The sequence below is a fragment of the Nyctereutes procyonoides genome, unplaced genomic scaffold, assembly GCF_905146905.1.
Source record: "Nyctereutes procyonoides isolate TBG_1078 unplaced genomic scaffold, NYPRO_anot_genome, whole genome shotgun sequence".
NCBI lineage: Eukaryota > Metazoa > Chordata > Mammalia > Carnivora > Canidae > Nyctereutes > Nyctereutes procyonoides.
The window spans coordinates 14435463-14457440 of record NW_026575142.1 but is presented as its reverse complement, the minus strand read 5'-3'; the positions used below and the strand labels follow the sequence as shown (position 1 = coordinate 14457440).

The 21978-nt window shown below is 46.8% G+C and overlaps 1 protein-coding gene across 2 annotated transcripts in view; it reads left to right on the top strand.

Moving 5' to 3' along the window:
• Positions 1-448: 448 nt before the first annotated feature.
• Positions 449-21978, top strand: part of ITGA6 (integrin subunit alpha 6) — an 83872-nt gene continuing 62342 nt past the window's right edge. For both annotated transcript variants that reach the window (XM_055307834.1, XM_055307835.1), the window contains exon 1: positions 449-859. In XM_055307834.1, coding sequence (XP_055163809.1) covers positions 678-859 — 182 coding nt within the window. In that variant the 5' untranslated portion in view covers positions 449-677. The remainder of the gene's footprint in view (positions 860-21978) is intronic.

Sequence of the window (21978 nt, the reverse complement as noted above, 5' to 3'; positions counted from 1 at the left end):
CCGGGGGCTGGACCGCGCCTGCAGACCCCCCGCCCCCCACCCCCCCCGCCCCCGCGCTCCTGCGGGCTCCGGGCGCGCTGGCCGCCTGCGGGCTCCCGGGGGCTGGACCGCGCCTGCAGACCCCCCCCCCCGCCGCTCTCCTGTGGGCTCCCGGGGGCCGAGCGCGCCCAGCAGCCGCCCTCCCGGGGCCTCGTTGGCGGAGGACCCCCCCCAGGATGGGGCGGCTGGGCCGGGACCCCCCACCCCCGCCCCGGGGCTCCCGCGGCCGCTTCGGGGCCAGGTGGGCGGCGGGGACGCGGCGGGCCGGGAAGGTGCGCGGCGGGCGGCGGGCGGCGGCGGGAGGCGGCGGCGAGGGAGCGGAGGGCAGGGCCGGGGCGGGGCCGGCGGCCTCGTCACTTGATAAAACGCCGGCGAGTCTCCAGAGAACAACGGGCTCATTGAGCGGAGCGGCCGGGAGCTGCCCGCGAGGGGGAGCGGCCGGCGGCAGCGCGACTCGTCCCGGGGGTGGGGCCGGCGCGGTGGCCCGAGGAGCCGAAGGCGGCGGCGGCGGCGGCGGCGGCGGCGGCGGCGGCGGCGGCTGCAGCCTCGAACCCGGCCCGAGCGCAGGGCGCCGCGGCTCCCGCTCCGCTCCGCTCCCGCTCCCCCTCCGCTCCGCTCCCCCTCCGGGGCGCCGGCCCATGGCGGCCGCGGGGCGGCTGTGGCTGCTCTACCTGTCGGCGGGGCTCCTGCCCCGGCTCGGCGCCGCCTTCAACCTGGACACCCGCGAGGACCATGTGATCCGGAAAGCTGGGGAGCCCGGGAGCCTCTTCGGCTTCTCGCTCGCCATGCACTGGCAGCTGCAGCCCGAGGACCGGCGGCTGTAAGTTCCCGACCCCCCGCCGGGCGCCGGCCCGCGCCAGCAGCGACCCGGGCGCCCGCGTTCCCGCCGCCCCCGCCCCCGCCCCCGCCCGGGATCCGCGATCCGCGCCGCGCGATCCGCGCCCCCGGGGAGCCCCGCCAGCAGCCCCGCCCGCCGCGGCGCCGCCCCCGATTCGGCCCTGGAAACCCGAGCCCCGCGGACCGCGGCCCCGCTGCCCGGCGGGACTGTCCTCGGCCCCGGGAGAGTCTACTTTTTTTTTTTTTTTTTTTTCTTCTTCTTCTCTTTTAAACAAAGTGCTTCCCGGCGGTCCTTCCCCGCGGGCACGTTTGCCGGGACCCCGGCAGGTGGCACGCTCGGCTGAGCTTCGCGCGTGTGCCCGGGGCGGGGGCGGCCGTGGCGCGGCTGAGGGCTGGCTGGGACCGCGGTCGAGAAGACCCAGGCCTCCCCCGGCGCCCGCCACGCCGCTGGCCCCGCAGAAGTTGCACGGGCACTTTGCATCCTGCCCTGCGTGGGCTTCCGCGCACGGCGCGCGCTCCTGCGGGAGCTGCTCTTCATTCCTCCCCAACACCCCGTTTTCAAAAGATGGAATTGACCAAGCACCTGTTCGCACGACTAGATCAGCTGCAAAAACAAGACCCTAGGAGCGGTTCCCCCCCCACCCCCCCAGGGCCTCGGAGCGCCCGGCGGTGCCCGAAGACCCTTCCGGCCTCTGCGTTTTGCAGGCCCGAGCCCAGGGGTTAAAGCAAAAAAATATCCGGTCTGGGCCCGGGCTTTGCAAACATAGTTTGGAAGACAACCCCCTCCCCCCTCCCCCCTCCCCCCTTCCCTAGTGTAGCGGCGCTCCTCCCCGGAGAAAGTGGAGACTGGCGTTGCTTAGCCTCTTTTTCTTTCTTTAGACAGTGTTTGGTTCCCACATGATCAAACTATTTAGGCTGGAGAGGGGTTTGGGAGCTTAGTCCGCCTTGATCGCTGTGGGCCTTCATTCTTGATCTGTGCTACTGAAAAATAAACTCCGAGGAGTGCCCTCCTCCCCTGAGGCTTTTAGTTGAACCGAGGTCCTTCCAGGACCAACAGACCGGAGAAAGCAAAGTGCAGCCACCTAAAGAGAGGACTTTGTGTTTTGAGGGGCGAGTGGGATTTTAGAGCTGGGGGGGGGGGAAGCCCTCTTGATTTCTGCAACTAAGAATTTTGAAATTGGTGAATCCTAACGTCAGGTTTTCCTGATAACACCTGCTAGTGAAGCAAAGAAACGGGTTGGGGGTGGGGAGGCTGCGGGCTGGTGGTCTGCAGGGCTGGCCAGCTGCTTATTCTCTGCCTCCTCTCGGTAGAAATAATTGTTAAGCTATAAATCTGAAACGAAAGGTGGTTTCTGTTACCTCAGCTAATGGATGATGTTTAGTGTCTGAACACTTAGGAGTGTGTAAATGTGCATCCACCCATCTGGAGAGTATGAACTGGTTAGTGCAGCAATGATGTGGGCCGGGAGAGGGAATACGTTCTGCTTGATGGTCCCTTGCCCCTGACGCCTACTGGGTGCGATGGCTTCCATGGAATAGTTGTTCAAGCCAGCATTGTGAAGGGGATGTATTGGGGCAAGAAAATATCTTTGGGATGGAGACTTGCAAAATGTGATTTTAGCCAGGAACCGGTCACTAAGCAGCATACTTGCTAAAACCTGTTACTGCTCTTAGAGCTGCTGCAAGTCCTCCTGTGGGTAAGAATAAGCCTGTCAGCAGAGTCTGCCTCCTTCTAGAAATGCTCTGCTTAGGAGGCTGACAGAGGGGAGTGGCTGATCACACCCGGGAGTGTATCTTTCCCTTAGAGCTTAGAGTGTGGCAGGAACCACCTTGTAGGGGGCTGTGGTGTATGTCAAATTCTGTCCCGTTCCCTTCTTTTGGTAAAGTTCCAGCTTCAGGAGCAGCCTTGGTCCTCCCAGGAGAGCCAGTGTGCATACAGGCCGCGATCACATCAGTTGTCACCGGTGTCTGTAACTAATGTGGGTGTAAGTAACAGTGAGGTTGAGAGTCTCACAACTTCTGGTCCAGTGTCCTCAACTCTGCACTCTACGGAAAAGTTCAGTGGGCCCTGCTGAGAGCAAGAGACCTGATCCTTCTGGTCCATGTAGCAGCTGTTAATTTATTTTAAGCCTTAGTTTCCTTATCTGTAAAATGGAGATATTACTGCTTAGTAAAGTTGTAAGGAGTTAAGAGACCGTATGCACAATGCTTACTTCCTGCCGAGCATGGGTATTTGCTGACTAATTGGTGGCTATTAATGGTGATGAATTGGGAAGCACTAATTGAATTCCTACTGTGTGCCAGCTACTGGACAGGTGTTATCCATTCCGATTCTGACTGCCAAAGAGCAAAGCCAAAGTTTATTGTAGGTGGGGTAATTGATAATTTAAATTCTTAGTCACATTTATGAAACCCATGTTCAAAGCAATTTAACTTTAATTGGCCTTAATTGGACCGATAAAGTAAATTTGCTGAACAAGGGACTTTATTGAGGCAGGAGAAGTAAAGATGTGTGGGAATATCAGATGAGTGCACTATTATAGGAACTGCCATAGGTTTTCACCGGTTACGTTTTCTACAATGCTATTTAAGTATTTGAATACCATTTTGAACTCTAGTTAAGATTTTATGACAGAATAGTGTATCTGAGAGCCTTAGAACGAGTTGGGTGTTCCTAAAACTTTGGGGACTGTAAAACTGAACTAGAGACTGTAAAACTTCACTCAGGTTTTTAGACTGTGCATTAAGGAAGTTGAGACTCCAAATGATGAGATCATTTTCTGAGTTACAGAGGTCAGGGTCTGTGCCCCTTGGGATCTTTCATTTCATTTAGGTCAAGGTTGAGTTACCAGCCCTGCCAGGTAGACCGTGTGGAATGATGTCTGTGGGTATGTCCATTCTATGTATCATCACTCAGATGTTCTGGAAGGAGCTGAATCTGTGTTTGACTATTAGGCAGAACAGAACCTAGAAGGAAGAAATCTATAAGATATTCTTAGAGAGCAATTCTGGGTTTTTTACCCCAGTCTGTTACCTTATTGGGGAACTTTCTGATCATCGTCTTCTAGAGGCTCTCAAGGCCCATTGTCCCTTCTTCTTCTTTTTTAAGATTTATTTGAGGGGGAGAGAGCGCGAGGGTGCACACGCAGGGGGACGAGCAGAGGGAGAGGGACAAGCAGATTCCACGCTGAGCACAGAACCTGACAAGCTGGATCCCACAACCCTGAGATCATGAGAGGAAATGGAGTCAGACTCTAAACCGACTGAGACACCCAGGCGCCCTCCCCAACCATTGTCCCTTCTATTCTGACTCTGATATTTGCTTTTGACTTTTCTCAGACTTGTGATGCTCCTGCCTTTAAAATCATTAACTAGTTATCTAGTCATAAAAGTCATCTCTGTGGACTGGCTGCTTTTATAGTTGAGGAAACAAGCTGAAAGTTAGGAAATGCCTGAAGTCTCACAAGGGCTTCAGCAGAGTCTTAATAGAATCTGGATTTGAACTTGGTATTTCTGACTTGTGCTCATGCCATCTCCTAAAGGAAAAGTTAGAAATGTCCTTCAGTCTTGGAGAAATTGGCCAGCATCTGCATTTTGGAAATGTACTGTGTTAATGTTGATTTATTAGACTGCTTCCCATGTAAATCAGGGCTGTTTAAATATCTCTGCCTGGACTCTCTTCCAGTTGACCCTTATTCCAGCTGGCCTTGGATCAGCTTCTGGGTCCTTCTCTCTTTGAGTCTTACTCCCTCCCCTTCTGAAAAAGTCCAGTGAGGGGTGAGTGGAGCCAGCCAGGGATCAGAGCCACATCCAAGATGTGTACGTAGGCACTTGCTTCCTTGCATTCATTCAGAGTGCCATGTGGCCCAGGGCCAGCATCCAGGGACTGGTGCTCGGTCACCTTGAGTCCTGAGAGTGGAGAAAGCACCAGAATGGGCAGGGAGATTTAAAGGAGATCTCAGGACTCCATGAGAAAGAGAAATAGACCAGCTTAATTTTAACACAGGCTGACGTGAGACCATCCAAGTACTGACTTAGGGTTTGAAGAAACGGATCAGAGTACTCAAACTTCTAATTTGTCAGGAAAGTCAGGTTAAATGCTCATGTAAGATTTTCCATCATTGTAGGGAAGCAATTCTCATGCTTTTCTTGGTTGTGTAACACTTTTAACATAACAGTAATATTAAGATTTAGTTTAAGCTTTGGTAAGTAACCAAGTAGAACTCAAACTGTGGCACATGGTTATCCTAGGACCTTGGCTTATATTACTGAGGACAGGGTTGGCCAGTGAATTATTTGGCGCTGTCAAGAGGGAGAATAGAGATATAGTAGAAAATACTATTGTATGCTTAGATGACTGGGTGTGTTTTGTGTGGAACACTGATTATGTTCGTTCTTAAGACGGGCTGACTGAGAACCAATCAGTTTCTCCGGAGCCAGTTTAAATTCCCCCATGAAAGCCTTTTGAGCCCAGCCTACAGTATAGCAATTTCTTATTCCTTTGGATGTCTGTAGCACTTAGTATCACATGTTTGACAGTTCTGATGATTTCATGTTTAACTGTCATCTACCATTTTGAGAGAATGAGCCAGTATCTCCCAACTGGGTTATATAGGTTACATGAGGGCAGGGGTTTTAGGTTCATTTCTTTGCCTGATAGCACCTAGCTTATGCCTTGCAAATACAACGGAGTCCTATCATACACTCAATTTAACTTGTAAAATCAACTCTTTCAGCTCAGGGTACAGGGAGAAAGAAATTCTTTGCCTTAAGCCTTTGCCATCCCCTGCTCATAGTAGCCCCTGGGCTCTGCTGCCCTGAGGGGAATGGAAACTAAAGGCATAATCCAAATAGACACCCAAGATGTTAGTTCTTGGTTTTTGAGTTCTTGAGCACTCACCTCCCAAGCTAAGGGATTTTTCATGGGTGATTTTAAATTATGCTTGAGTTTTTGCTTAAAGGGGAACTTGAGAGCTTAACCTTAGAGATACAGGTTGCCCTGCCCTGCAGTGGGTGCTTAGGATTTGTTGGTAGTTACACTGAGACTAGATGGAGAGGATAGCTGTAGAACAAGATCCTAAAAGCACTCGGCAAGGGCGTGTAGGGGTTAAATGGGAGTAAGCATGTGAGTGTACTTGGGAATTGATTGCTAAAGCTTTAGTTCAAAGCTAGTAAGGAAATCCTGAATATGTGTAACTCTAGGGGAGCCGTGGGAAGCTGCTGGCCTCCTCCAGTGAGAGCTGTGGAATAGTGATCTGGTTGGCCCTTGTGTCAGAACCAGAGTTCTTGGGAAAGGGGTCAAGACCCAGCCCTGCTGTAATGGGCACCAGGGGCAGGGCCAGCCCCCCTGTTTCTTACCCTTCTGTATTTGGATGCAATTTGAAAATCAAATAGCTTTATATCTACAAGGAACCTTGGGGATTCTTCAACTTGCTTGGTTATCAGGGTAACTTTGGGAATTGCCTTATAAAATATATATATATTTATATATAGTTCTAGGCTCAGCCCAGGTCTACTGCACCAGTTTCCATAGATGAGATCCAAGAATCTGTTTCTTAAAGTTTTCTGGGTTTGAGCCAGATGAGTTCTCCTTTTTCACATGAAGGTAGCATAATGTAGTGGATAAGAGCAGACTCTAGAACTAAAGTGTAGATCCCAGCTAGAGTTTAGAGTCCGCTCAATCAGATTCTGCTCTGCCACTTATTAGCCATGACATTGTGCAGAACAACTATTAATTCTACACCCAGTTCCAGTGTATGAGGGCTTTTCCCACATAACACCAGTTGCATACCTTCCAGTACCCAGTTGTGACGCTGTCTACCTGGAGATAGCATCAAACTTTATAGTCAGTCCTACAGGACTCTCTGTCACTTCAGATGCCAGTTGCAAGTCCAGGTTGTCCCTTGTGCTTGTGATGGATTGACTTTAGATTGGAGGTTTCTATGCATCCCCCCACCGCCTCCCTTGGGTTCAATTAATTTGCTAGAGTGACTCACAGAACTCAGAGAAACTTTTTACTTGCTAGATTACTGGCTTGTTATAAAAAGGTACAACTCAGGAACAGCCAGGTGGAAGGGGTGCACAGGGCGAGGATGGGGAGAGGACACCTAGCTTCTATGGCCTCTCCAGCTGTGCCACCTTCCCTAAATCTTTACATGTTCAACCCAGAAGTTCTCCAAACTCTATCCTTTCAGGTTTTTAAGGGGATCCCTGGGTGGCGCAGCGGTTTAGCGCCTGCCTTTGGCCCAGGGCGCGATCCTGGAGACCCAGGATCAAATCCCACGTCGGGCTCCCGGTGCATGGAGCCTGCTTCTCCCTCTGCCTGTGTCTCTGCCTCTCTCTCTCTCATTCTATGTGACTATTATGAATAAATAAAAAATTAAAAAAAAAAAAAAGGAGGCTTCACTACAGAGGCACGAACGATTGTCATTGGCCATTGGTGATTGACCTCAACCTCCAGCCTCTTTTCTTGCTGGGGGTGGGGTGAGGATGGGGGTGGGTGGGACTAGAAGTCCCCAATCTTCAATCAGCAGTGGGTTCTCTCTCTGCAGTCAGCCCCCATCATTAAAGTGTTGTCCAAACAGACCTCATTAGCATAACAAACACCTAAATTGCTTTCTTTTTTTTTTAATAAATTAATTTTTATTGGTGTTCAATTTACCAACATACAGAATAACACCCAGTGCTCATCCCGTCAAGTGTCCCCCTCAGTGCCCGTCACCCATTCACCCCCCACCCCCCGCCCTCCTCCCCCTCCACCACCCCTAGTTCGTTTCCCAGAGTTAGGAGTCTTCATGTTCTGTCTCCCTTTCTGATATTTCCCACACATTTCTTCTCCCTTCCCTTATATTCCCTTTCACTATTATTCATATTCCCCAAATGAATGAGAACATACACTGTTTGTCCTTCTCCGATTGACTTACTTCACTCAGCATAATACCCTCCAGTTCCATCCACGTCGAAGCAAATGGTGGGTATTTGTCGTTTCTAATGGCTGAGGAATATTCCATTGTATACATAAACCACATCTTCTTTATCCATTCATCTGTCGATGGACACCGAGGCTCCTTCCACAGTTTGGCTATTGTGGACATGGCTGCTAGAAACATCGGGGTGCAGGTGTCCCGGCGTTTCATTGCATCTGTATCTTTGGGGTAAATCCCTAAGAGTGCAATTGCTGGGTCGTAGGGCAGGTCTATTTTTAACTCTTTGAGGAACCTCCACACAGTTATCCAGAGTGGCTGCACCAGTTCACATTCCCACCAACAGTGTAAGAGTGTTCCCTTTTCTCCGCATCCTCTCCAACATTTGTTGTTTCCTGCCTTGTTAATTTTCCCCATTGTCACTGGTGTGAGGTGGTATCTCATTGTGGTTTTGATTTGTATTTCCCTGATGGCCAGTGATGCAGAGCATTTTCTCATGTGCATGTTGGCCATGTCTATGTCTTCCTCTGTGAGATTTCTCTTCATATCCTTTGCCCATTTCATGATTGGATTGTTTGTTTCTTTGGTGTTGAGTTTAAGAAGTTCTTTATAGATCTTGGAAACTAGCCCTTTATCTGATATGTTATTTGCAAATATCTTCTCCCATTCTGTAGGTTGTCTTTTAGTTCTGTTGACTGTATCCTTTGCTGTGCAAAAGCTTCTTATCTTGACGAAGTCCCAATAGTTCATTTTTGCTTTTGTTTCTTTTGCTTTCGTGGATGTGTCTTGCAAGAAGTTACTGTGGCCAAGTTCAAAAAGGGTGTTGCCTGTGTTCTTCTCTAGGATCCTAAATTGCTTTCATCTCAATAAATTCCAAGGGTTTTAGGAGCTCTGTGCCAGAACAGTGGCACAAGATCAAATATATGTATTTCTTACTTTCAATCACAATATCTAAACTTTCTAGGCTCTCTGCACAACTGTAAAGAGAGGATAAGTATATCTTAGACTAGTCCTGACCAAGAGTAAGCACTTATTGTGTTTGTGAAATAAATGCCAAGCCAATGCTGTAAGAGCTGATGTAGTCACGGTGTGTCTTTGGCAAGTCGGTTCTCAGTCCACATCTTCCCTGCTTCCTGGACTGAACAGCATATAGTTTCTCTTTTTGGGTTTGATTCTGATCATGGTTAAGTGTACGTCTTCCCTTCCATTCTGTAGTGACCATGGTTGGAAGGTACATCTCCAAGGAACCATGCCTTGTAGCCTACTGCTGCCAAGCAGTAGAGGAATACCAGTTGGGTTTCAGGGCAGGTGAGGTGCTGAGTGGGCAGTGACTTTGTACACAGGATACCCAAGGAGGGTAGATTGTGAGGTTACAGGGTGGAGTTAATGAGGAATATCAATTTCCATTTCTTATCAGACCTTTATGACTTTGGAAGTATCCTCCTACCCTCATCCCTGGGAGACTGGGTAATTTGCGCTACACGCAGGGCAGGGCTGGTGATGATTTATTTTCCCGGTCCTTTGGCGTTAGTGTATGGTAGGTAGGTCTAGTTGTACAAAGCTGAGTCTGATTGTTCACAGCGAAGCTGCCTAAGGTTGAAGATGCACGGAGTGTGGAGGTAGTGTGGTCTAGCAGATTTTTGTTTGTTAAACCAGCACTTGGAATTGGAAACAGTGATCCCTTGGAACTAAATCAAGAGGCTAATTGTTAATTAGCCCTGAACTGGGACAGGTAGATTGGCTCTTCACCAGTGTTGGTCCCTGGTAGCCTAATAACAGGGTGAAATGATCACCGTCTAATCTGCTGTTGTCTGGCATTTCTGTTTGGGTAAACAAGGCAAGACAGTTCCAAATCTGTTTATTCCACAGTTGGTGAGCTTGTAGAATGACTGCTTGCTTTCGCAGGCCACAGTGTTGTCCCAGACCCTCCCCATATCTCTCTCTCTCTCTGACTCACATGCTGGATTCCAGTGTTGGATACTGCTATCACCTCATAGAAAGACTCTGGAAAACTTTTAAGATTCCTAAAACCAATGAAATAGCAAAGAAGGCTGTTCTGAAGTAGGGGGAATGGGGAAAGTGTCACTAAAGCAACTGCAGAAGGCAAAGGCAAGTGACACGGAGCCATGTTTGCTTACATGTTTGCTAACCAGCTACATGTATTTTGCATGTCACACAATCCGAAAATTACTTTTTTTGAAGAGCCACCTCAGATACAGTATAAGAAAATGTTTTAACAAGATATGCTTCCTAAGCCTGGAAGTACAGAACTAAAAATAAACTTTGGAATCATGTGAAAGGGGCACATTGGTTAGTGATAGGAAGAATAAACAGAGCACAGAGTAATGCCTATTTCTCCAAGGTCTATGTTTGCTTTGTTTGGTGATACCAGTGTCACCATAGTTTCTTCATTTTATAAAGGACATTGATTTGTACTGAGGTTATGTTAAGTGTGGGTGTAGGGAGAAGTGTACAAAATGATGAACATTTCACACCCATAAGGGTTGGATGGCACTTAACTGTAGGTCTCCTGAGCCAAATAACCTCTTGCCTTTGCAGAGTTAGGGCCCTTTCTCTTCAGGACCTACTGCTGTTGATCAAGTGGTCACAGTGTTCTGTGGTCCTACTGAAGCAATGTAATCCAAAGTTAGAGGATCCTCATTGAGGTGAATCACAGCCAGAGGTGTGGGATGGTTCCTGGTGTGAACGGACCACTTGACAGCAGTAGGAGTTTGAAGTCCTGTTTGCTAAGGAGAGTAAGCAGTGCTTCCTGGGTCCATTTCCCACTAAGACATCTATCAGATGATGGCCTGACCCCCCCACCCCACCCCCCAGCTGGCAGCGTAGAACTGTCTCTTGAGAACAAAGGTATTTTGAAGTGAAATGAAAATGTTTAGAATTGTGCAAGGCTTCGGTGAGATTGGAGATGGGTAGGAAAAGGTGTTTAAAATATGTGGGGCAAATGCAAGGTGTTGAAAATCAGTTGTCTAGGGCTTAAGCAATCCTGCTTTGCTGTGACACAGATAAACCCAAGAGTTTTCAAACAAGGAAAAGCTTAAAGAGGTTCAGATGTGATTAGATGGGTAAGCAGAGACCTCATTCTAGGAGAATGACACTTGACCCCGAGGCCTCTGGCTGCTAGTGAGACCTGGCCCAGGTGCCAGCTTAGGATAATACTCAGAAAAAGTTGAGAGTTGGCTTTATGATCTGGGTGATGAAGCAGTCTCACATGAATCCACAGTGCAAGAAGAGATGAGTTTGGACACTGTTGGGCTTTCTAGAGGCCCAAGGATAGAGGACCTGGAAAAGATGGTCCGAAGCTCAAGGGAGGACTTTGGGGGCCAGCTGGAAAGTGTTTTAATACTCAGCACATGGTAAAGCCATATTAGACACCATATCCAAGCAGCCGGTTTAGAAAGAAAAGGATTTCCTAAATCTTATATTGTATTTAGAAAGGGTTCAGGGCTGGTACAGAGATTAACTGAGGGTGTGGGTGTGTGTGGGGAGGCATCCTGGGGCCCCCACTCAGCACAATCCCAGGAGGTGAGGGCTGCAAGATGAGGATCCCTCAAGTTCAGCACCCCCAGCCAGAAGCCATCTGGGAAGCTTTGTCACTATCCTGGGGTAAGAAATTGATCTTTTGTAGGCTCATTTATTTCTATGTATGCACATTTATACATAAATGTGTATTTTATATTTCAGCCTAAAAGAAAAGTAGGGATTTTTATCCTTACTCGAACATGAAGAATAGGTAAAAACTTGTTAAAAACAAAAAAACATTCCCTTTAGGGAATGTTCTGGACCTCTAGAGAAACCATAACCAACTTTTTTAGGGGGTTTCCTATAGAAGTAAGTTCAACAGATACTCACTGAGCATTTATTGCATATTAGGCACCCTTCTGGTGCTGAAGATAGGGCAGCAAACTAAACAGATAAAGTCCTTGTTTAGTTCTAACGGGGGAGACCCAAAATAAATAGGGGGATTATGTTAGATGGTAGTAAGTGATACAGAGGTAAAGAAAGTGGAGAAAGAGACTGCGGAGTGGTTGGCAGTGGGTCAGCCAGGGAAGACATCACTGAAAAGGCGAAGCTCCAAGCCACATTAGTATTGGGAGGGGAATGAGTGTTTTTGGCAGCAATCACACGGAGCACAAAGGCCTTGGGGCAGAAGCATCCTAGCAAATTTAGAATAGCAAGGAAGCTCATAGTCTCCTTGGAGGCAAATTTTGTAGAGCTTTATAAGTCATTGAAAGACTTTGGCTTTTACTCCTGATTGCCATGAGAAGCCTTGGAGAGTTCTGAGAAGAGTGATACGTTCTGATTTAGATCTTATATAGTTCTCTCTAGCTGCTAGATTGAGCATAAACAAGGAGGAGGACAAGGATAGATGTAGTAATATTAGGAGGCTCCTATAATGATAGATAAGAGAGGATGGTAGTTTGGACCAAGGTAGTAGCAGTGAAGATATGTGTTTAGATTCTAGATATATTTTGAAAGTAGAGTCAGCAGGATGAGAGTAGAAAAGAATGTCTTTCAGGGTTTTTGGCCTGAACACCTGGAAGGATGAACTTATCCTATGATGGTTTAGGTCCGAGCATAAGAGGAATGGATTTTAAGGGATGAGTGGGAGTTTGATTTTAGACACGTTAGGTTTGAGACGCCCGGGCATCCCAGTGGAGGTGCTGAGTACGCAGTTGAGTGAGAGTCTGAAGGTCCGTGGGGAGGTCTGGGTGGGAGATACAAATAGTGGAGTCCTGAGCCTCTAGGGCATATCTCCAGCAGGGGAGCCTGATGCTGAATGAGGTCACCGAGGGGGCAGGGGTAGAGACTAAGGGCAGAGCTGTAGGGCACTCCCATGCAGAGGTTAGGAAGATGAGGGGCCCTGCCAGTAAGTGGGGGAACTCTGTGTGCTAACTTGGAAGCCATGGGATGGAGGCAGTGATCCAGGAGTTGTGTCCGTGACCCTGAGAGCTGATCCCTGGGATAGCACCGTGGAGGCCACGAGCAGCCTGGTCAGGGCACTCGTAGAGCGCTGGGAGCCATGCTTCCTGGATGGTGGTGAGAAGAGGAATTGGAGACAAAAAATAGGAACTTCGAGTTTTGTTGAAGAAGGGAGCAGAGCAAGAGCTAGAGGAGAAAATGGGGTCAAAAGCGAATTTTATTTTTTTTTATGTTGGAAGCAAGTGACAGTGAGCTGGGCTGTTGATGAGGGTGATTCAGTAGAGGAGGAAGCATGAATGTAGGCGAGGAGAGAGATGCTGGTGTGATGTGGGAGGGGTGTGCCAGCAGAGGGCTTGGCCCCCTCACGGGAGGGCAGGTAACTCCTCACCGTACAGAGTAAGGGGGCTCGGGTGTGGGCAGCTGGTGCTTGTCCTGGGGGGAGGCGGTGGGAAGTTTTTTCTGATTGCTTCTAATTTCTCATCAATAACCGTCCTCCATAGCCCTCCTTACCTGTGTAGAAGTTTGCCCTGTGGGGACAACTAGAACTCTATTCTAGAGATAGGGGGATGTGGGGTTTGAATCCCAGCTTCTTTACATTCCGTGGATCTGACCTTGGGCAAGTTAACTTCACCAGGAAGGAGGAGGTGCTAACAGTACCTACCCCCTGGGGCTGCGGGGAAGAAGGGTGAGGATGAAGCACTCAGCCGAGCACATCCAGTGAACCTCAGCCTTCACTGTTGCGGGCCCCTTGAAGTAAAATAGGAGAATTTACCCCTCTCCGGAGCTTTTGTAGCTTTCCTGTCTGGAAAGTGGTGGACAGCAGGTGCTCCTCTTTGGGGGCAACAGGTGGGGCCACAGCCGTAGGGGGTGGTGGTCATAGGCCAATGGCAACACCTTGAAGAGAAGCAGGAAGAGAAAATGGCAACACATCAAAACCTTTAACCATCTCCAGTTCCTCCTGCCATGTTTGAGCTGCAGAGAGCTCTACATAAACAACACAAACAGCTTTTTATGTTGTTAAATTCTTACAAGGCTCATGTTAGGTGTTGAGAGAGCATTGCCCCCCTGGGAGTATATGCAGCTGCAGAATCGGGTACTGTCTAGGATGGCATAGTGTCCGTGTGTCCGTCATCCCCCGCCCCAGGTAGACCTCAGGACATTGACCAGTAGGTATGTGCTGTGCTGTGCAGGGTCCAGGAGCCCTGCAGCCTTGCTTCCTGCTCCTGGGGCCTGGTTGATTGTCTTGCAATCCCAGTCAACGTTATCTAGTGTGTCATGGTGTGTATTGAGTAAAAGTGATGCATGGCCCTGTTGAATTGTCAGGAATGTAGAAAACCAGGCTAAAGAGGCCTTTGGGTTCCAAAATACTGCCAATTTTCAGTTTTTTTTTCTTTCAAGATAAGTGGTATAAGCTTGAGGTAAATCCGAATCTGAAAGGAAATAGAGTATCTCTGAAATTATGCAAGAGGATGACTCATTAGGACCTTAGCATCCATTGCCCTGGGGTGTGGCACAAATTAATTACAGCACATCTCCCTGAGGCAGCATGGTGGTGAGTGTTTTTTCTTTCTTTCTTTCTTTCTTTCTTTCTTTCTTTCTTTCTTTCTTTCTTTCTTTCTTTCTTTCTTTCTTTCTTTCAGTTATCTCTTTGTAGTGCAGACTGGAATATGTGTAAGTTTTTCATATAAAACCTGAGGCTTTAAAGACAATTCAAGCTTTTGGTGGGCATTTTGGGTTATGCCCCCTGTACACCTTTACCTTCCTCTGTCATTTAGTGCTTTTTGTGGAAATGGTTGAGAAACAACGACCAGCCCAAACTCTTCTCTAAAGAGGGACAGCTAGGATTTAGAACAGTTAAGTGACGCTTAGGTCATGGCAGCGTGGGCCCAGTCCACCCAATGCTGTACTTCTACATTTTGGTGAAGTAGCCTGCTCTTGGAATCAATCCTGTGCCACACAATCTTGCCCTTAATAGAACAGTGTCTTACATTTTTAAATGTCTCCCTGGAATAGTGATCGCAAATATATAGGTACTGTTGCCCTTGACCTGCGCTCATTGGGGACACTCCAAATGACAGGTCAGCATAAGTTAGCCCCTGCTGCTGAATGGGTGTCTGCAGATAAGACAACACCTGTTCGCCTCCTTGGTCTGGCTAAATCCCCTGCTATGGAAGGCACTCACTCTATAAATGTCTTCCTGATGGATCTTATCCCCACCGGTCTGAGAGCTTCTCAAGAGCAAGGCTGACAGCTTGTCCATCTGGGGTTCAAATTTAATTGAAGTGGGTACCCAGCAGTACTGGTTGAGCTCTTTGAGTTGATTTAATTTCCCAGATACATTAAAGACTTGTAGAGAATAGGTGGTGGGATGACTTTTTTCTTTCTTTTTTTTAAATTTTTTTCTTTTTTCTTTCTTTTTTTAAGAACGATCTTTACACTTTGAGACTTTTTTTAAGTTGTGGTAAAATACATAGAATGTAAGAATAGTTAAGATGGTGAATTTTAGGTGTGCAGTTAATAGTTCAGGAGTGTTCAATACGGTGTTCAACACGGTGGTGAATGCCTTGGCCCTTAAACATGTTTTGGGGTGTCCAGAAATCTGAATGTCAGTGTTAATGTGGCCATAGAATATTGGTAAATTAGGGATGCCTGGGTGGCTCAGCAGTTGGGAGCCTGCCTTGGGCCCAGGGCGTGGTCCTGGAGTCCTGGGATCGAGTCCCACATCGGGTTCCCTGCATGGAGCCTGCCTCTGTCTCTATCTTTCATGAATAAATAAAATCTTAAAAAATAAATTTAACAAAAGGATAGGAAATTCTTTGATTTATTAAAAAAATATTGATAAACTGAGCTTAAAATAAACTTAAAATGACTAGAGACTTGTGCTACGTCCTGTCCTCTGATTCTAATGTCAATTGGTTGCCACAGATTTAAACACGGAACACATTTAGGGTAGGCTTTAGAAGCCCCCTCTCCAGCTCACATGCGTTTCCCAGTTTGGGGAAGGACTGCTGCTGGCGGCTCCACGTGTGGAGCTCCCGGGCTCCTCAGCCAGCACCTGTCCTTTGCAAAGTCAAAGTTCTTGCTGTCTTCAGCTTCTGACCCAGTGGAAGAGAAGATTGCAGCAGTTACAAAATGCATTCGTTTGTTCCCCGCTTGGTCTTGCTGCTCTTGCTCCCTGACTCAGCAGCTTTAGAATGAAAGCTCCATCTCTGTGGCCACCGAGGTCCAGCTGGAGCTGAGGTTTGACCGGACCATGGCACGTTTCAGGTTGAAGTTTGAAAGGCAGTGGGTGTGTGCTCAGGGAACATCAGATTAGACTTAACAGCTGTCCCTAGTAGTAAGGCCCTCTTTAGCTTGTCTTCCACATTCTTTCCATGTTGTGCCTTCTACCCCCCACCCCCCACCTCACCCCACCCCCAACATTCTTTCCTTGTTCCTGCACCCCATCCCCCCAAGCCTCCTTTGGAGCCACGTTCATCTGTTACCTGGGAGCAGCTTTATTTTCTTTCTCTGTTCCTCATCTCTTTGATTTCCTAATGACTAATTTCTCTATTGCCTGGATTCTATTTAGTTTATTAATAGACTTTTTATTCTTACTGATGTGTTTATTATGGAATTTCTTTTTATTTTATTTAGAGAGTGGGGAAAGGAGCAGAGGGAGGGAGGGAGAGAGGAGAGCTAATTTCAAGCCAACCCGGCGCTGAGCCCAGAACCCAACACAGAGCTCGATCTCACGGCCCTGAGATCTTGACCTGAATCGAAAACAGGAGTTGGACACTTAACCCAACTGCACCACCCAGGTGCCGCCTACCATGGAATTTCTAATAAGCTATTAGGGAACTGTCAGAAGCTCGATGATGGTTCTGAATTGTGGGCCGCCTGAAGGCAGAGAGTTGGGTCTGATTTATCTGTGCTGGCCTAGGGCTTTAATGTAGAGCCTGGCACATGGCATTCCTCAAAAATAAAACAAAATGCTAGGCCCCTGCACCAGCCTTAGGTGTTTTCATCGCTACAGAGAGAGCAGATATATTCTAGTAATATCATCCAGTAATGGTTTTGTGGATTTCTTTAGCATCGGAGCTATTTATCACCTACTGAAGTTGGGAAAGGAACCTAGTAGATGATCTATCTAGAGAGATAGACTATCTCGCTCATTTTATAGATCAAGAGGTGGAGGCCTAGGATTTGTTGTAGGTCATGCAGCCAGCCACTGAGAGAGCTGCTCCTACATCCCTCCTCCCTGCTCACTTCCTACACTTGAACCCCTGTCTTCTACCTCCACCCCCAGGTGCTTCTGTTTCTACAAAATGTCAGCAGAAGCTTAAGCAGATCTGTTCACATCCCACCAAGCTTCTCTGAAAAATCTTTTCTTATCAGAAAGAGCTGCCAACTCAGAAAGAGTTCCCGAGATAAGATTTCTTGATGAGGAACTGGGCCTGGATTTGCCTTTGACCACAAATTCAGGAGGAGTTGTGTGTTCCCCGCATGAATCCCTACCCCAGCTAGTTGTTCCTGGACAAGGAGTCCTAGTTTGCTTTCCTCCTCTCATTCATGCGTTAGATTAGATGAAAGGTGAGGTGCCTGACTCAGGCCATGACTCACTCCCGCTCCGCCCTGTGGCCAGTGGCTCCTGCAGGGTGGATGGCCAGCGTCCATAGCACGGGAGCCAAGGCGTTGAAACCCTGCGGCTGTTCATAAATCGTGCTGACCGCATTTTAGGTCTGTATGTTGGGATGCCCCTGAATGGGATGGATTCGTTCCCTTCTAACGGAGGCCCTGAGGCGTGCGAATTTTGTGTCCATGTCCCCCCCAGAGCTGAGCTGAGCTGTTGGTCTGAGTGTCAGCAGGGCTTTGAGGTGGATGCGCCTTCCTCTCTGGTGTCACTGCAGCTCACTCGGCAGCTCCCTGGACTGTAGGGTGGGAAGCTTGTCTACCCTCTCAGCTGCTTGGCTTTCTTCTCCGTATCTTTCAACCTCTGCCCTCCATGTGAACTTTGTTGTAATGCCCAGATGGCCAGCACAGGGCCTGGAGTGCCGGAGGTAGGGGTTATATGCTGCTTTATTGATGTGGCCTCATGCCTCTGGAATGGGCTGTAAAAATCAGCTTTGACTTTTGCCTGCCCGTAGCTGCAGACGTAAAGATAGCATGTGTGAGCTTGCCTTATGCAGTTACGAGGTTTGCTTTTTCCTTCATGACTTCTGGGCACGGATTTTAACCTCCCTGACTATCTCTGTCGTTTACTCTGCAAGACTTCCAACGACCCAGTGTCCCATTGACTGATGACGTTATTTTAAAGATTATATTTAAGTTTCTTTTCAATAGGTAGTGTGGTACAAATATAAAAACTACAAAAAGATATGGAGTGGGGACGCCTGGGTGGCTCAATGGTTGGGCATCTGCCTTTAGCTCAGGTTGTGATCCTGGGATCTAGGATCGAGTCCCACATCGAGCTCCCCGCATGGAGCCTGCTTCTCCCTCTGCCTGTGTCTCTGCCTCTCTGTATGTCTCATAAATAAATAAGTAAAATCTTAATAATAAAAAAAAGATGTAGAGTGAAAATCCCCCTCCTACCCCTGGTCTTCAGTTGCCCTGTACTTGCTGACGTCAACAGTGGTTACCTAGTTTTTTGTCAACCCTTGCACAGGTACCTCTATGTTTATAAGCAAATATATACATTTTTTTACACATATAATAGCACACCGTATGTATTTTTTTGCACCTTGCTTCCCCTACCCCCCACCCTTGGCATGTTCTAGAGTTTGTGTGACGTTGTAAAATAAAGTGTCCTTAGTAGTAGTATTAATGTCTGCCTAGTATTCAGTTTTAATGATGAACCATGATTAATTTAACCAGTCTGGATATTCAGCAATTTCTAATTGTTTGCTCTTAAAAGCAATGCTGCAGTGAAGAACTTTGCACCCCTTTGCTTTAAGTAGAGGGCCCCTTCCTAGGGCAGTGGTTTGCCTAATGCTCTTAGAACGAACTAGGCTGATTCTCGAGGAATGACTGGCTGCTCTCCATGACTATCACAAACGATGTCCTACTGTCCGATACTGTCACAGGCTACTACTTTGGGGTTACTGGAATCTTCTCAACAACTATAATTGACAGTCTTACACTCAAGCTGTTAGATTCCTGATGGCTTCAGCATGTGTGCCCCACTTGTACTGAGACTTGCTTAAAGAAAAAAAACAAAACTTGAAAATTAGAGTGGCTCATTGGGATAAGTGTTAGCTGAACACCAGCAAGAGCATGTATGGTGCTTAATCACTACATCAAGGTTTATAGTGTTGTTTGATGTTCTTTCATTTGATCTTTGCAACACACTATGAGAAAATTTAGAACGGTTTTACAGATGACACCCATAAGTGGTACAGCCAGGATTTGAACCCATCAGGTCTTCTAGTAACTCCCATGGTATTTCTAATGATGGTTTTGGCTTGCTAGTCTGTTATGGGGCAAATAAGGAGGCATGAACTCTCTGGAGGTTGTAGCTGCTATAAGCACGTACCATGTACCGTATTGTGCTGATAATGACAGATCCAAGCAGGACTGTCGTTCAGCCGGTGTATGCCAGTGAAGTAGTACTTGGTGTTAAGCTGTTGAAATACTTCTGTTTGGGAAGAAGTTTTGCCCCAGTCACCCTGAGTATCCATCAACACTGCACTGGCCATTCCTCCTATAGGACACCTGCTTCCCCCAATCCCATGTTGCCCCACAATCCAGCAACTAAAGGCGAAGTGTCTTAACACAAAGGGGCCTCTGGGATGCAGCTCCCTTGCTTTACCACCTTCTGTGATTAATTGGTTTCCAAGCCATACTTGTGCTAAATATTTTTCAAATATCTTTAAATGTAGGAGTGGAGTAGTAAACAGTGTGAATACTTAGGAGTGTAGCTTCTATAAATATATTTATATACATACACTTTTGAAAATTTTTTTTATTGTTCACAGTATCTGATTTCTAAATCTCTCTCTCTCTCTCTCTCTCTCTCTCTCTCTCTCTCTCTTTTTCTTTCTTTAAACCTGAAAGGCTTCTTTTGGCTTAGCATTTTGTGTTTTTTTTTTGTTGTTGTTTATTGGTTTGCTACTGTATATAAAAATCTTGGTAGCTGGTTTGAGGTGCCAGGGAACCAGAACTCCCTCTCCCTGTTGCTGCCCCACCCCCCATGTGTAGTCTCCACCTCCTAATCCAGGAGGGCAGCATCTCGGTTCTAGGTGGGATGAACAGTAGAGCCAAAGACACATGAGCAGTGTGGTACTTTGTCATGTATTATCCCCTTTAGCTGGACCAAGTTCTAGGTCCCGTCCAGCTGGATAAGGAAGTTAGGATGAGCCATCTTTATTCAGGGTGGCCTTATGCCTAGGTAATCCTTTCACTATGGAAAAAGGGGAGAACCAGTCCTGGGTCACAGCCAGCAGTGTCTGGCACAGCTACTAAGCCTCTTGTTTCAGTTATCTCATTTAGAAAATAAACTCTGCAGTATTAATTTCCTTTTCCAAACATTGAAAAATTGGGATTTCCTAAGCTGTTGGAATAGTAAAATGGATATGGTGACTTACCAGGTGTGTGTTTTTTAAATATACCTTTTTATCTTCCTGGTTTTTATTAAAAATGTTACTGAAGAATGATGGGAAATGAAAAGTCATTTTTTCCTTTGCAAATAAACTATTTGGTAACAGCTTTTAAGAAAGACTTTTAAAAATTTTTTAAAATTTAAGAATTAGCACTGATACTGATGCTCAGCACACTTGGCATATAAAAGCCTGTTTGGTAATAACATTCAAATTGAAAATTATTAAATATAATAAACTAATCATAAAATAAACTTCATTTAATTGTGTGCCCACTGTGTGCCAAGCAGTGTGTGAAGATTGAGGATGGGAGACTGGGCTCAAGATCCAGCTCATATAGTTTCTTAGACTTGGTTTCTTGAAAGGTCAGGTCACTAGAAGGACAAATGTGATTCTGTTTGGCAGCTGGAAAGTCAGGTATCTGATAATTCAGAAACATGGGAAGTGATCAAATGGCACATTTGACAAGGTCAGGCAGCTGCTTTGTCAGACCGAAAGAACAGTTTTGCTTGGAGACCTTTCATTTTTCCTTTTCTTACTGCAGTAGATAACAGCATTTTTATTATAATTCTTTGAGTGGGGACTTACCAGTGATGAGTTGCTTGAGCAGTTGAAAAGTCCTTTCAGTTAATGATTTTATTTTTAAAACGAGCTGGTTATATATTGATAACCTATACTTCCTCAATTTTTGTTGAAGTGGAAATCTTGGACATTTTAAATATAGTCTTGTGATTTTTACCTTGTTGGACGCTAATTGTATTTTTCCTTGAGATTATTTAAATTCTTATTGTTGGGAGATTTGAAGCCAGTGTTGAACCCAAGTCACTCCAAAAAGTGATGGAACCAGAATTCCTTCTCCACACCCTCTCCCATTTGCTGGTCTGACCACACTTATACTCTTGTGAGCCATTTAAATAGTTGAAATTGGTGCCCTGTCTTCACTGTTCCCTGTCCCCATAGATGGTAGAGGTTTCTGAGCTGGAAGATGAGATGAATGTTGTGGATAATAAAAACACTTTCTGCTTTGAGTGTTTCTTTATTACATGAGCTCGCTTGTTCTTGGTCAGAGACACACCTACCATAAAATGTCCCCAGTCAGGTAAGTACGAGAACCTTCAGGTCCAAACGTCATAGGAGTTTCACAGTCCCTGGAAACTGGATTTAGTTCCAGCATGTTTCTTCAAGACAGGAAAAAAGTCTTTTGTAAAATATTTGGATAGCCAGGATGAGATGACTGGTTTTGTGGTCCATGTAAATGCGGCAGGTACTCTTTGGCATGGAGCTCAACACACTTTATTGACCTTAATTGTAACTGGCCATGCTCTTGTAAAAATTTTTTTCCTTTAGGGTCAATAAATGAAAGTGCTTTAGTGATGTTATGCAATCAAGCAGAAAGATTTGGGGTGTGGCGATTTAGAGCAAGATCAAGGAGTATGGGGCACAACTCCTCTTTGATCACTTACCAGCTCTGTGATACTAGATAAGTTACTTGTTCTCTCTGAACCTGCATCAACATTTGTAAAATAGGTGCTGATAATCATATCTGCTTCTTCATGAACTCAGTGCCTCCTATATAATAAGAGATGATAGCTGCCAGTGTATTCCTTTAAAAAAAAAAATTAGCGGGAGAGAGCACAAGCAGGGGGAGGGCAGAAGGAGAAGCA